At 44.4% G+C, this 14,937-nt stretch overlaps 1 protein-coding gene and 1 pseudogene across 13 annotated transcripts in view; both read left to right on the top strand.

Annotated features, from left to right (window-relative positions):
* Window positions 1–10,511: 10,511 nt before the first annotated feature.
* On the top strand, window positions 10,512–11,265 carry LOC100968136 (large ribosomal subunit protein uL11-like; annotated as a pseudogene).
* An 85-nt stretch (window positions 11,266–11,350) lies between these two features.
* Window positions 11,351–14,937, top strand: part of HEXA (hexosaminidase subunit alpha) — a 94,270-nt gene continuing 90,683 nt past the window's right edge. For 12 of the 13 annotated variants that reach the window (XM_055098495.2, XM_055098492.2, XM_063596769.1 and 9 more), the window contains exon 1: window positions 11,351–14,643. In XM_055098495.2, coding sequence (XP_054954470.2) covers window positions 14,391–14,643 — 253 coding nt within the window. In that variant the 5' untranslated portion in view covers window positions 11,351–14,390. The remainder of the gene's footprint in view (window positions 14,644–14,937) is intronic. The other variant, XM_063596772.1, reaches the window with a different exon arrangement.

The raw sequence follows: 14,937 nt of genomic DNA, 5'->3' as shown, positions 1-14,937 counted from the left end.
GCTTTGGTTCCTAATAAGGCATTCTAGCCCATTTGACCATTGCTATAGTTAAATTTACTTCTAGGTGCTTGTAAAGATGATAAACTCCTCACTCTTGAACTACTTGGCGTTCTCTTCCTTGCAACTAAAAGATCTCTGACAAGAACATCAAGTATTTAATCTTTTGCACCTAGAATGCAAAGAATCTTTTTCATTTTTGGAACATTCTTATATTACATAACATCGTTTATCACAATGGGAAGAATCACTATTTCTTTGACCTTTGTCTTCATGGTTAGAGCTATAATCACTTCATAGTTACTTATATGTTCACTTATTGGCTCTGAACAATGCTTTATCTTTCCCCTGGCCTCCTGCCACTGTCTGGCTAATGTAAACTCAAGGAAGGTTAATGGATTTTTAATACTCCCCTAAGCAAACTTTCTTTAGGAAAATAAGTCAGTCAGCTACTACCGGGGAGGAACACCACTGGCCAAACACAGTGACTCTTGGATTATTCTCATCACTGCTTCTTTCTAGTTCTAGGGTTAATTGAAAGTTGGCCATACACCTTCAAATCCAATTATCATTCCTTTCTGGAATAAGGCAGTGGGCTAAGAAAAGGATGTAGGCACGGAAAGCTCCATGATTAAACTGCATTCAATGTCAAAGGGGCCAGCCTGGGCAACATAGTGAGACCTCATTTCTACTAAAAATTTAAAAAAAAATTAGCTGGGTGTGGTGGTGTGCACCTTTGGTCCTAGTGATTTGGGAGGCTGAGATGGGAGGATCACTTGAATCCAGGAGGTTGAGGCTGCAGTGAGCCGTGATTGTGCCACTGCACTGCAGCCTGGGCAACATAGCATTGCAGTGAGCCGAGATCACACCACTGCACTCCAGCCTGGGCAACAGAACAAGACTCCATCAAAAAAAACAAAACAAACAAAAAAAAAACTCCAAACTCAAGGGGGCTAGATGATTGTAGGCATTTCCAGAGGCACAGTTCCAGTGTGGTAATGAGAGCCCTTGTCAGGATGGCCACACATCTGTGGTCTGTTTCCAGCCCTGCCACCCTTTGTCTGCATTCGACCTGGATCAAATAATTTCAATTTAAAAATGTATTGGCATGCAAAGCACTATACTATGTACAACAAGGAATAAATTTTTTCATTTGACAAATATTTATTGAGCACCCACTAGGTATCTGGCACTGTGCTAGGTGCTGGAAGTACCACAATAAATAGGATTCTATCCTTACTCTTGAGGAACAGCACTTCACCTCACTGGTTCTCAGTTCCCTCACCTGAGGTCAGGAGTTTGAGACCAGTCTGGTCAACATGGCAAAATCCCATCTCTACTAAAAATACAAAAACTAGCCAGGTTTGGTGGCGTGTGCCTGTAATTCCAGCTACTCGGGAGGCTGAGGCATGAGAATCACTTGAACCCAGGATGCGGAGGCTGCAGTGACTCAAGATCATGCCACTGCACTCTAGCCTGGACAACAGAGTGAGACTCCGACTCAAAAAAAAAAAGGGAATCTAAGAGAAAGATCCAAAAGGCACTCCAACAGAGGTAAGACATTTAGACTGTGTTCTTACCACTGAAGAGTCCACTCCTAGCATCAGTGAATTGTGTGTTTTGGAAACCTGTATCACAGTAATATGTCACTAACATTTTATGAAGCCAAATGTTAGTGGATGGCCAAAGGACAGAAATGTTACAGGGATCTGTGCTCTGGGGTTCCTGGAGGGTGTAGCCTGGCTATTAGTCAAGGAAGGAAAATAAGATATAGAGGACTCAAGCAGGAAGAGAATGGGAAGAAGGCAAGGAGTGAGCAAGGCCCACTGGGAAATTCCAGTGCAAAATAACATAAGATCTGAATCACTTTCTGTGAAGGATTTATATACTCCATTTCATCATTGTCCCACCTCCCTTCAGGGGATTTCAGATTATTTTTGTGGATTTGGTCAACATGAGCAGCCCTGCCATAAAATGTATCACCATCACCTCTCTAGGAATGAGGCCTAAGGGACCAGGTTAGACTCAAGATAATCCTAGTCTGAAGCAGCTCTCAGGATGCCTGGGGCAGGAGGATATAGTCTAGGCAGAAGGAGTCCCCACTAAAAGGGCCTTAAACCCCATATAGCTGTCATATGCCTATAAATTTGTCCAATTTTGATCTAAAAATCCCAATATCGGGGCCCTGGACTCTTGGTCTAACCCTGGATGGGACTTCTGATGTTTTTCCATGAGTTTAGCCAACCTTGATATAAGCTTAAAGTGGGAAGAGCCCTAATCAAACAGCTGCCATGGTAAAGGGGATATTAACAATACATTCCTCGAGGCATTATTGTGAGAATTAAAGGAAATGACATAGACTTTTTTAAAAAACTAAAAAATGTTATAGGTGGAACATATTTACATAGTACAAAATATGAAACACACAAAAGGATATACAGGAAGTCCCCCTGCCATCTTATGCTTTACCCACCCAATATCCCTCTCCAGAGGCACCGGTTTCATATATGTGCTTTGAGACATAGTCTATGCTAATACAGATGAAAACACGCATCACATATTTTCCTTCTTTTAATAGCATTTCCTTCTTTATAACGCCAGAGAGAAATCTTTTAATTCCTTATTGTTATTGTTAGTGCCTTTCTTAGCACTGTGCCCAACTGATGCCTACTCAATGCATTTTCATAAAGATGCTGAGGACAGCCAGTTGCAGTGACTCATGTCTGTAATCCTAGTGCTTTAGGAGGTCAAGGTAGGCAGATCACTTGAGGCCAGGCGTTTGAGACCAGCCTGGCCAACATAGTGAAAGACTGTCCCTATTAAAAATACAAAAATTAGCTGGGTATGGTGGTGCACACCTATAGTCCCAGCTACCGGCAGGGTGAGATGGCAGGATTGCTTGAGTCCAGAAGGTGGAGGTTGCAGTGAGCCAAGATTGTGCCACTGCACTCCAGCCTGGGCAACAGAGTAAGACTCTGCCTCAAAAAAAAAAAAAATTGCTGAGGGCATCACCCTGTGTGGCCTAGCACTAGCAAGGTTTCCAAGGTATATCTTGAGTCATTTTCTATCTTGAGTGCAACTTTGTGTCCCTAAAATGGGTCCAATCCTGTTGTCCCTTATTTGTAAAAGGTCTAAAACCCTCAAGTGTTAGGAGTTGCATACAAGTCATTAGTTTTGTTCTTCTTATTCTACTGGCCTGCAATGGAGATATGGATACAAATATCCCTGAAGTTTCATTGGGGGAAAAATATCTTGAAGACAGAATGAAGGACAGTTGCTATTTCATTTTATATCTATAGATCTCTAAGGCTCTCAGCCTAGTACACTATAGAAAAATAATAGTTTAAATGTTATTTTAAAATGTGACTGCTGAAGGTGTGTTAATTTTTTCTAACAAAATAAAATCATGGAGCTGGAAGAAATTTTATATATGTTTTAATCAACACCATCATCACACAGATTAAAAAACAGCCTTTTAAGGGATCTGATATGTAAATTCATAGGAATAGCTTATAATTAGCATACATACTGCATATATATATATACATACACAAACATATATGTGTGTGTGTATACCATTACAGTGGTATGATAAAGCCAGTTAAAAGAGCTAAGGTATGGCCAGGCACAGTGGCTCATGCCTATAATCCCAGCACTTTGGGAGGCCGAGGCAGGTGGATCACCTGAGGTCAGGAGTTCGAGGCCAGCCTGACTAACATGGTGAAACCCTGTCTCTACTAAAAATACAAAACTTAGCCTGGTGTAGTAGCGGGTGCCTGTAATCCGAGCTACTCAGGAGGCTGAGGCAGGAGAATCGCTTGAACCCAGGAGGTGGAGGTTGCAGTAAGCCGATATGGTGCCATTGCACTCCAGCCTGGGTGACAGAGCAAGACTTCATCTCAAAAAAAAAAAAAAAAGAGCTAAGATATGGCATGTGCCTTCCTAGATACATGGGAGTGCTGAACATGCATAATTAATCACAACACGAGTTTGGCTGTGGGTAAGAGCTGTACTTGTGGAACCCAGACTATGGAATTACAATGGAGGGATTAACTCTGACTGGGGGAATCAGAACAATCTTGATTTGCACAGAGCTTTGGAGGACAGTAGGATCACCACTGGCATAGATGGGAGAATGAGAGGGCCCTGGAGCTGGAACATTAGATGGAATAGGGCTGAGGTGGCCATTACATGTCTTGTGCAACACTCCAGTCAGGAGGAAATAGAGGTTATAAGGCAGTTGAAGTAGCTGACAAGCAAAGAGGAAAACTGATCGGACGTTCTGAGAGGAATAGAATAACACTGAGAGAGAGAGGGAGATAAGAGAGTAGCCAGGCCCTTGACTTCTGCTCTTTTTGAAATTTGGTTTTGTGCTTTTCTGGGTTTGCTCTGTATATCCCTTTCATAGACTTCTGTTTTCCCGAAATAACATAAGTCTCTATTCCTTGCAAGCAAAAGGCTCTGATCATAACAGTGGATTTAATCCTGATAGCATTCCATAGCCATTAAAAGTTCTGGAGAAGGAAGATGACTTGATCAGAAATACAATTTAGATAAATAAAACTCCGACAGTAGTGTAGAGCAGCGGTCCCCAACCTTCTTGGTACCAGGAACTGGTTTTGTGGAAGACAGTTTTTCATGGAATGGGTGGGGGGTGGGGAGGGGGAGAATGAGTTGGGATGGTTTCGGGATGAAACTGTTCCACCTAAGATCATCAGGCATTAGATTCTCATAAGGAGTGTGCAACCTAGATCCCTCACATATGCAGTTCACAATAGGATTCCCACTCCCATGACAATCTAATGCTGCTGCTGATCTGACAGGAGGTGGAGCTCAGGCAGTAATTCCCGCTGGTCCTCTGATCACCTCCTGCTGTGAGGCCCGGTTCCTAATAGACCACAGACCAGTACCAGTCCATGGCCCGGGGGCTGGGGACCCCTGATGTAGAGGCTGAATGTCCTCCTGATGTTGAGGAGACCTTGAAAAGGTCCTTTCTTGCCGTTCCCTTCATCAACACCACCTCTGATCTGAGTCTACTCTACTAGCCACCATCTCTCCCCTGTTCTCTTGTCTCTCACAAACCTCTCTCATCTTTACCTCTAATTTTTAGCTAACTTTCCCTTTTCCCATTTTCCCTTGACTATATCATACATTTTCATGATTTCAACTGTTATCTCTGGGCAGGTGACTCTTAAAGCTCTCTGGTGAGCCACCAATCTCAGCTCTGCTGGACATCCTAATTGTCTGTTAAAATCCCTCAAAACAGGCCAGGTGCAGTGGCTCACGCCTGTAATCCCAGCATCTTGGGAGGCCGAGGTGGGTCGATCACCTGAGGTCAGGAGTTCAAGACCAGCTCGGCCAACGTGGTGAAACCCCGTCTCTGCTAAAAATACAAAAATTAGCCAGTCGTGGTGGCGTGCACCTGTAATCTCAGCTACTTGGGAGGCTGAGACAGGAGAATCGCTTGAACCTGAGAGGCGGAGGTTGCAGTGAGCCAAGGTTGTGCCACTGTACTCCAGCTTGGGCGACAGAGCAAGACTCCGTCTCCAAAAGAAAAAATCCCTCAAAAAGCATGTCTCAGAGCTCATCCTCTTTTCCCAATATCTGCTCTTCCATTTGTACTGAGCCAGTATACCATCATTCCATGGGGAAATGTAGTGAGCTGTGATGGTGCCACTGCACTCCAGTCAGGGCAACAGAGATCCTGTCTCAAAAAAAAAAAAAAGAGAGAAAGAAGGGAAAGAAAAAAGAAATAATTCTTAAATGAATGACTAAAGTCATGCTCTTTTCCTTTCCAAGCTGGTACACCCTCACATCTTTTCCTCTCCCCTTTCCTTTGTCCCCATTCCCACAGCACCCAGTTAGCTGCTGAGTTCCATTATTCCATATCTGAAATATTATTGCATTTGTCCCACATGCATTTGTCCCACAGCCTCCTTTCCACTGTCACTCCTTTAGCTCAGATCTGTTGAAAGTTCCCTTGGGGCTCTAGTTTTTCTAGTTTTATGACACACAGAAAAACCTTTGTAAAAAATTCAGGCCATAAATGAAAGTCTGGCTGGGTGTGGTGGCTCACAACTGTCATTCCAGCACTTTGGGAGGCCTAAGAGGGAGGATTGCTTGAGGTTAGGAGTTCAAGACCAGCCAGGGCAACAGAGCGAGATCCTTAAAAAGTACAGCAAGTCTCTACAGACAAGAAAAGAAAAGAAAGGTCTATTTATAGCCTCGGATCGGATGGATATAGGACAAAGCCAGTTATTGTAAGGGGTGTATGTCTAGATTTAGGAAAGTCTGCTAAGACTTAGTGAGTAAACCTGAATAAGATAACTAGGATAATTACAAAACTAGAAGACAGGAGGGGATTGGGCTAAAAAAGAAGGGAAACTGGACACAACATTTTCTTTTTGGTAGAGGTAGAGATGGGGTCTCCCTGTGTTGCTCAGGCTGGTCTCGAACTGCTGGGCTCAAGTAATCCTCCTGCCTCAGCCTCCCAAAGTGCTGGGATTACAGGCATGAGCCACCACACTGGGCCCTGGACACATTTTTAGAAACCCTACAGAAAATTGTATATGTTCAGTAGTGATAAATTGGATAGAGTTTTGTAAATCTAGAAATAGGAAGGGAAGAGCTTGGAGGCAACAGGATAAAGGAGAAGCAGAGGCATGTGAAATGGAATGGGTTTAAAGGAGTGTCAGGATGGCTGGGCCAGTGGCGCACACCTATAATCACAGCACTTTGGAAGCCTGAGGCAGGAGGATCGCTTGAGCCCCGGAGTTTGAGACCAGCCTGGGCAACATAGGGAGACCCCATCTCTACAAAAACTTTAAAAATTAGCCTGGTGTGGTAGCATGTGCCTGTAGTCCCAGCTACTTGGGAGGCTGATGTGGGAGGATCCCTTGAGCCCAGGAGTTTGAGATTGCAGTGAGCTGATTGTGCCACGGCACCACTGAACACCAGCCTGGGCAACAGAGGGAGATTCTGTCTCTAAAAAAACTTTTTTAATAAAAAATAAAGGTGGCCGGGCGCAGTGGCTCATGTCTGTAATCCTCATACTTTGGGAGGCTGAGGTGGGTGGATCACTTGAGGTCAGGAGTTTGAGACCAGCCTGGCCAACATGGCAAAACCCTGTCTCTACTAAAAATGCAAAAATTAGCCATGGGTGGTGGTGGGCGCCTGTAATCCCAGCTATGCAGGATGCTGTGGCAGGAGAATCACTTGAACCCAGGAAGCGGAGGTTGCAGTGAGCTGATTGAGCCACTGCACTCCAGCCTGGGCAACAGAGCAAGACTCCATTTCAAAAAATAAAATAAAAAATTAAGGGAGTGGGAGTCAGGGTGCAGAGAGAATTTTGGCAACCTGCACTTCTGTAAACATTGACAAGTTAAACAAAGCTTAAGTCTTGCTGGTCTGGCCACCTAGTGTGGGAGAAGAGAAATGAAACCATCAGTCCCAAGTGAATTTGAGTCTACACTTTCTGAGTCCCATAGCACATGAGGATGGTCAGGTTAAACTCTTAGCTAACAGTCTCAGAGATAATCTCCCTGCACTTGGCTTTCCCATTCAATCTCTCCTACATACGTTAACAGATTAATCTTAGTGAATCTTAGCTCTGACCTTGTTGTTCCTCAGCTAAAGAAGTTTCTCTCGCTTCCCATGGACTCAAGAGTAAAATCTCAATACAATCTGCAGCCTAGCTTTCAAGGAACTGTGACAGATATAAAAAGAAATGAACTTTGGGACAGAAGACCTGGGTCCAAACATTGGTTCTGACAATTACATGGGACTTGGGTCAGGTTATTTTAATTCTCAGAGTCAATTACCTCACCTGTACAATGTAGCTAAGACTCATTTTCACACAGCTGTTGTGAGAGATAAATAAGACAACATATGTCTGGTGCCTCACTCAATTTCCTACTTTCCTTACTTTACAATCCAGCTTCAACCTGCTTTCTTTTTTTTTTTTTTTTTTTTTTTTTTTGAGATGGAGTCTTGCTCTGTAGTGCAGGATGGAGTGCAGTGGCACGATCTCGGCTCACTGCAACCTCTGCCTCCCGGGTTCACGTCATTCTCCTGCCTCAGCCTCCCGAAAAGCTGGGACTACAGGCGCCCGCCACCATGGCCGGCTAATTTTTTGTATTTTTAGTAGAGACGGGGTTTCACCGTGTTAGCCAGGATGGTTTCGATCTCCTGACCTCATGATCCACCCGCCTCAGCCTCCCAAAGTGCTGGGATTACAGGTGTGAGCCACAGCGCCTGGCCTCAACCTACTTTCTAACATTCCTTACATTCCTTCTGTTAGTATTTCTCTTCATGCACTGTTTGTTCTAGCCAGACAGAATTGCTTACTTCCCTGGTATCTCTCCAGATGCTTTGGAGATCTCTGCCTAGGTTCATTTGCCATTTCATTGTATGCATCCAGAAAATATTCATTAAGTGTCTGCTATGTGCCAGGCACTCTTCCAGAACCTGGAGATCCTAAAGTGAACAAGTTACATAGAGTTATCCTTCTAGATTGTGGTCCCCCTCTATAGACTGCTCTTTTCCTTTACACATTGAAATTCAAACTCTTTCAAAATTTAACACAAATGCTTCCTCTTTCATGCATTCATTCAACAAGTACTTGCTGAACACTTACTGTGTGCAGAGTCCTGGCTTAGGCAGTAAGGATACAATTGTGAAAAAGGTACCATTCATTCAGCATGTGGGCTGTGGAGGACATGGACAAGTAAAGAGGCTATAATGAGGGTACTATACAAAAGTACCCAAGAGGAGATGATGTTTCCCCTTCCACACATCACAGCACACACAGGAAGAGACTGCTCTTGACTGGAGGTGACTCGCAAGGATGTCTAGCTGCCCCAGGCCCTACCACCCCAAGGATTGAGGGGCTGGCTGTCTCAGCACACCAGTAGGAGATTCAAGAAATACTAGGCCAGGCGCAGTGGCTCATGCCTGTAATCCCAACACTTTGAGAAACTGAGGTGGGAGAGTCACTTGAGTCCAGGAGTTTCAGACCAGGCTGGGCAACATGGTGAGATGCCATCTCTTCAAAAAAATTTAAAAAATTAGCTGGGCATGGTGGCAGGCATCTGTGGCCCCAGCTACTGGGGAGGCTGAGGTGGGAAGATTGCTTGACCCCAGGAGGTCCAGGCTGCAGTGAGCTTTAATTGCGCCAGTGCACTCCAGCCTGGGCAACAAAGTGAGACCCTGTTTCAAAAAAAAAAAAAAAAGAAAGAAAAAAAAAAGAAAGAGAGAGAGAAGGAAAGAAGGAAGGAAGGAGAGAGAGAAAGAAAGAGAGATAAATGCTCTTTTTTTGTTTTTTGTTTTTGTTTTTCTTTTGAGACGGAGTTTCACTCTTGTACCCCAGGCTGGAGTGCGGTGGCGCGATCTCAGCTCACTGCAACCTCTGCCTCCTGAGAAGTTCAAGCGATTCTCCTGCCTCAGCCTCCCGAGTAGCTGGGATTACAGGCATCCGCCACCACTCGAGGCTAATTTTTGTATATTTAGTCGAGACGGGTTTTCATCATGTTGGCTAGGCTGGTCTCAAACTCCTGACCTCAGGTGATCGGCCCACCTCAGCCTCCCAAAGTGCTGGGATTGCAGGCGTGAACCACCATGCCTGGCCAAGAAATACTCTTAAAATGAATAAAGTCATGCTAAAGAGCATTTACCGTGTGCTAGACACTGTTCCAGGGGCTAGTGAACACAGAACCTGCCCTTAAGAAGCTCTTACTGTAGTGGAACAGACAGACAAATGGACAAACAATAACAATAGAGCCATACCCTGGTATACTCAAGGGATTGGTTCCAGGACCCGCCTCCCCTACGTCCCCAACCTTCCAAGGATACCAAAATCTGCATATACTCCGCACATACTCAAGTCCTGCATATGGTCCTCCATATCCATGGGGTTTGCATCCCAAGAACACTGTGTTTTCCATCTGCCTTTGGCTGCATAATATCTGTGTATAGATGGACTAGTGCAGTTCAAACCCACGTTGTTCAAGGGTCAACTGTACTTTCAGATACGTGAGATTAACTCAGAGAGTTATGAGATCACAGAGGGGGATCTTACCCAGATTTGAGAAGTCAGAAATTTCCAGGATGGTAAAATATAAGTTTAGACCTTCAAGTAGGTGGAGGGATTGGAAAGTGGGAAAGGCATTGCAGAGAGAAGAGAGTATGGTAGAGGACCAGGAAGTGAGGTAATCGTGGCACATTTTCTTTTGCTAGCCCCATAAACCCTTTGTTCAATATGTCATCTCTTTCACATCTCTGTGCTTTGCCTATGCTCCCCTTCCCTGCCTGGCTAACTCATGCTTTGGGAGTCAATTCAAAGTTCACCTCCATTGTAAAAGACTTCCTGAGGCAAATTATTTATTTCCTGCTTCTTTCTGATCCCTTAATTTATGAGCCAAAAACCGGAACACATTGTCTGACAGTGAATTATTTTTCTGATATGTAAATTAATTTTATTAGAAGCTATAGATATGAAAATTAAATCATGTTTTTATTCATTTAACAAGCTGCCTTTAATAAAGAAAAAATAGCTCTCAGCTTTTGGCTCGGAGGAGGCCAAGGTGCAACTTTCTTCGGTCATCCCGAATCCGGGTTCATTCGACACCAGCCGCCTCCACCATGCCGCCAAAGTTCGACCCCAACGAGATCAAAGTTGTACACCTGAGGTGCACTGGAGGTGAAGTTGGTACCACTTCTGCCCTGGCCCCCAAGATCGGCCCCCTGGGTCTGTCTCCAAAAAAGGTTGGTGATGACATTGCCAAGGCAACGGGTGACTGGAAGGGCCTGAGGATTACAGTGAAACTAACCACTCAGAACAGACAGGCCCAGATTGAGGTGGTGCCTTCTGCCTCTGCTCTGATCATCAATGCCCTCAAAGAACCACCAAGAGAGAGAAAGAAACAGAAAAACATTAAACACAGTGGGAATATCACTTTTGATGAGATCGTCAACATTGCTCGACAGATGCGGCACTGATCCTTAGCCAGAGAACTCTCTGGAACCATTAAAGAGATCCTGGGGACTGCCCAGTCTGTGGGCTGTAATGTTGATGGCCAGCACCCTCATGACATCATAGATGACATCAACAGTGGTGCTGTGGAATGCCCAGCTAGTTAAGCACAAAGGAAAATATTTCAATAAAGGATCATTTGACAACTAGAAAAAAAAGAAAAAATAAACAATCAAATATTATATACAGTATTATGTTATTATTTTTGATATTCATCTACTGTCCAAATTGATGGCAATGTTGTATATATACTAATTTAAATAATTCATATTGTTAAAAACTGTTTATTCATTTTTTAAATTTAAATTTAATTTTTTTTGAGACAGAACCTCCACCCAGGCTGAAGTGCAGTAGTGTGATCTTGGCTCACTGCAACCTCTGCCTCCTGGGTTCAAGTGACCCTCCTGCCTCAGCCTCCCAAGTAGCTGGGATTACAGGTGCCTGCCACCACACTAATTTTTGTATTTTTAGTAGAGATGGGATTTCACCGTGTTGGCCAGCCTGGTCTCAAACTCCTGACCTCAAGTGATTCACCCGCCTCAGCCTCCCAAAGTGCTGGGATTAAGGCATGAGCTACCATACCCAGTCTAATTTTAATTTTAAGTTTTTTTGGTATATAGTAGGTGTATATATTTATGGGGTACCTGAGATGTTTTGATATAGGCATCCAATGTGAAATAAGCATATCATGGAGAATGGAGTTATCCATACCCTCAATCATTTATCCTTTGAGTTATAAACAATCCAGTTACACTCTTTTAAAATATACAATTATTATTGACTATAGTCACCCTATTGTGCTCTCGAATAGTATGTCTTATTCAGGCTACTTTTTTTGTACCCATTAACCACCCCCATCTCAAAAAAGAAAAAAATAAAGAGAGATGGGGTTTCCTCGTATTACCCATGCTGATCTTGAACTCCTGGGCTCAAGTGATCCTCCCATCTTGGCCTTCCACAGTGCTGGAATTGCAGGTGTGAGCCACCATCCCCAGCCTGTGATCCATTTTTAATTAAGTTTGTGTATGCTGTGAGGTAGGGGATCATAGTTCATTTTTCCCACATAGGGATATCTATTTTCTTCATCACCTTTTATTGAAAATAACTTGCCTTCCCCACTAAATTAAATTGGTGTCTTCATTGAAATGGAGTAATAATCAAATGGCTCTTTTCCTGGACCCTCTATTCCGTTCCATCTATTTGTCTGCCATTATGCCAAAACCCCACTCTAGTGTATAGTAAGGGGGGATATTTTGGAAGATCAACAAATTTATCTTGTGTAACTTACTTTTATGTATGCATAAGAATATTTGGTTTAAAAATCTGGTTAAGTCTAAAAGAGCTCTTTCAGTAATAATTAAATAACTGAATCCCTGTAATCCATCATGCTCGGCCCCATTAGTAATTTTTATAGCGTCTTTATTTGGATCTAGCTCTTTCATCTTGTGTAACTCTTGAGTAAATGACTCCTCCCTTCTGGTACAGGTTGAATATCACATAACATAAAAGGGTGCCTTGGCATGTGCTCAGTCCTGAAATTCTACTTTGATCTACTGCTCTCATCTTTGGAACTGCTCTAAACACTCCCCCAAATTATTGATCCTGTGGGCCTGATTATGAACTTGGCTCTTCTGACAATACTTCTCAAATCCTGTACCTTTGGTAACATCTCTCCTGACTGGCAGAGTACCCAGACACTTAATTAATGCTGATGAAAATTAAGATTTAAGCAAAGAAGAAATTGGTGTAAGAATGCAAGCCTTAGGATCTGAAACTTGATGACTGTGGGATCTAATTTCTGCTTCTTTTGCTACAAGCTGTTTTTGAATAATCAACTTTCAAAGACAAATTGCTTGATGAATCTCTGTATTGTCAGAATGTTTCTTTGATTTCCCATCAAAGCCATGTATGTGTAACTAGTAATTAGGTACCTACGACCTGAATATAAATTATCATTATTTCAGTAGCCCTTTATTTGTTTTTGAGAAAGGGTTTCACTATACTGCCCAGGCTAAACTTGAACTCCTTGGTTCAAGTGATCCTGCCGCCTCAGCCTCCTGAATAGCTGGGAGTAGCTGGGACTACAGGGATGTGTTATCATGCCCAGTGAAAGCCCTTTATTTTTAAAAGTTCATTTTCCTGATCTTTACATGTATTTTAATACTAAAATTAAATTTAAAAATTTTAAAAAGTACCTACTAACCAAATAATGCCACCCAATAACAATAGCATTATTTGTATTATGTTCTGGTAATATAGTGGTGAACAAGGAAGACAGGGTCTCTGATAACTGTGGAATTCTCCTTGATCACTTCTCAAGCCTCTCTTCCGGATACTCACTATTTCTTGGATCTACAGCTGTCTTCCTTCCCCACTTCTGTAGTTCAGTCTCTCATTATTCTCTACCTCCAATAAAAAGGGGCCTCCTAACTGGTTTCTTATGCAACTACTCAACATGGTATTTCTAAAATGCAGATCTTTCGGGATGATTTTCAATTGCTCAGAGAATAAATTCCTCGACTTTCTACGTAAGGCCCTGCAGGACCAGGCCCCTGTCATTATCTCTGAGCACTCTCCATCTTGCACCCAAAGCCCCAGCAATATCTTACTGCTTTCAGTAAATACACACCGGGCTATGTGGGGTTTTGTCTGGGGAAAGGGGATGTGAGTTGTAACTAAGAGATTTATAGTCAATCTTGAAGGGAAGAGCTCATATTGGAGGCAATGGAATGCCTCAAGCTGGCTCTGAAAGTACACATTTTTTCCAGTCATAAGTAGATCACATTTGTGTGATCTTGTGATCCTCTCTCTAGCAGAGCCGTGCAGACTACCTACTTCCGGCCCTTTCTTGCCCCACGAAATTTCACATCACAACGACTTGTGGTTTTAATCCTCCGTTTTTCTGCTTCTGAAGTTACTTCAGCCTGGCAAGTCCTTTACCTCCCCGTAGGCCTGGCGAGCTGCATCACAACATTCAAGATTCACCCTAGAGCCATCTGGGAAACTTTCTTCTCCAGGTCGCCCTGCGTCCTCGCCTCCCCATCCCGTTCTTCTCGAGTCGGGTGAGCTGTCTAGTTCCATCACGGCCGGCACGGCCGCAGGGGTGGCCGGTTATTTACTGCTCTACTGGGCCCGTGAGCCGTCTGGCGAGCCGAGCAGTTGCCGACGCCCGGCACAATCCGCTGCACGCAGCAGGAGCCTCAGGTCCAGGCCGGAAGTGAAAGGGCAGGGTGTGGGTCCTCCTGGGGTCGCAGGCGCAGAGCCGCCTCTGGTCACGTGATTCGCCGATAAGTCACGGGGGCGCCGCTCACCTGACCAGGGTCTCACGTGGCCAGCCCCCTCCGAGAGGGGAGACCAGCGGGCCATGACAAGCTCCAGGCTTTGGTTTTCGCTGCTGCTGGCGGCAGCGTTCGCAGGACGGGCGACGGCCCTCTGGCCCTGGCCTCAGAACATCCAAACCTCCGACCAGCGCTACGTCCTTTACCCGAACAACTTTCAATTCCAGTACGATGTCAGCTCGGCCGCGCAGCCCGGCTGCTCAGTCCTCGACGAGGCCTTCCAGCGCTATCGTGACCTGCTTTTCGGTTCCGGGTCTTGGCCCCGTCCTTACCTCACAGGTGAGTCGGACTTGTCCCGCCCTGTTCCTGGGCCCTGAGAGTGCCTGCCTGGGGACAGTTCCCCCAGGGCTCCAGAGACGCCCTATGGGCTTTTGTCCAGCCCTCTGATCGCAGGCACTCCACTTCCTCCTCGAGCTGTATTAGGTTTTCATCCAAAGATAACTACTATAGGACTACGGTTCAATCAGGAGATTAATTTATGGAAAATACTGTGCCAGCAGAAATCTAAGGTGATCCTTCTGACCGTGTTCAAGCTAGCCAGGGTCCCAGTGAGACTGTGAGCAAGGGCTGGGT

The sequence above is a fragment of the Pan paniscus genome, chromosome 16 (assembly GCF_029289425.2).
Source record: "Pan paniscus chromosome 16, NHGRI_mPanPan1-v2.0_pri, whole genome shotgun sequence".
NCBI classification, from domain to species: Eukaryota; Metazoa; Chordata; class Mammalia; order Primates; family Hominidae; genus Pan; species Pan paniscus.
This window is presented reverse-complemented; position numbering and strand designations above follow the sequence as displayed.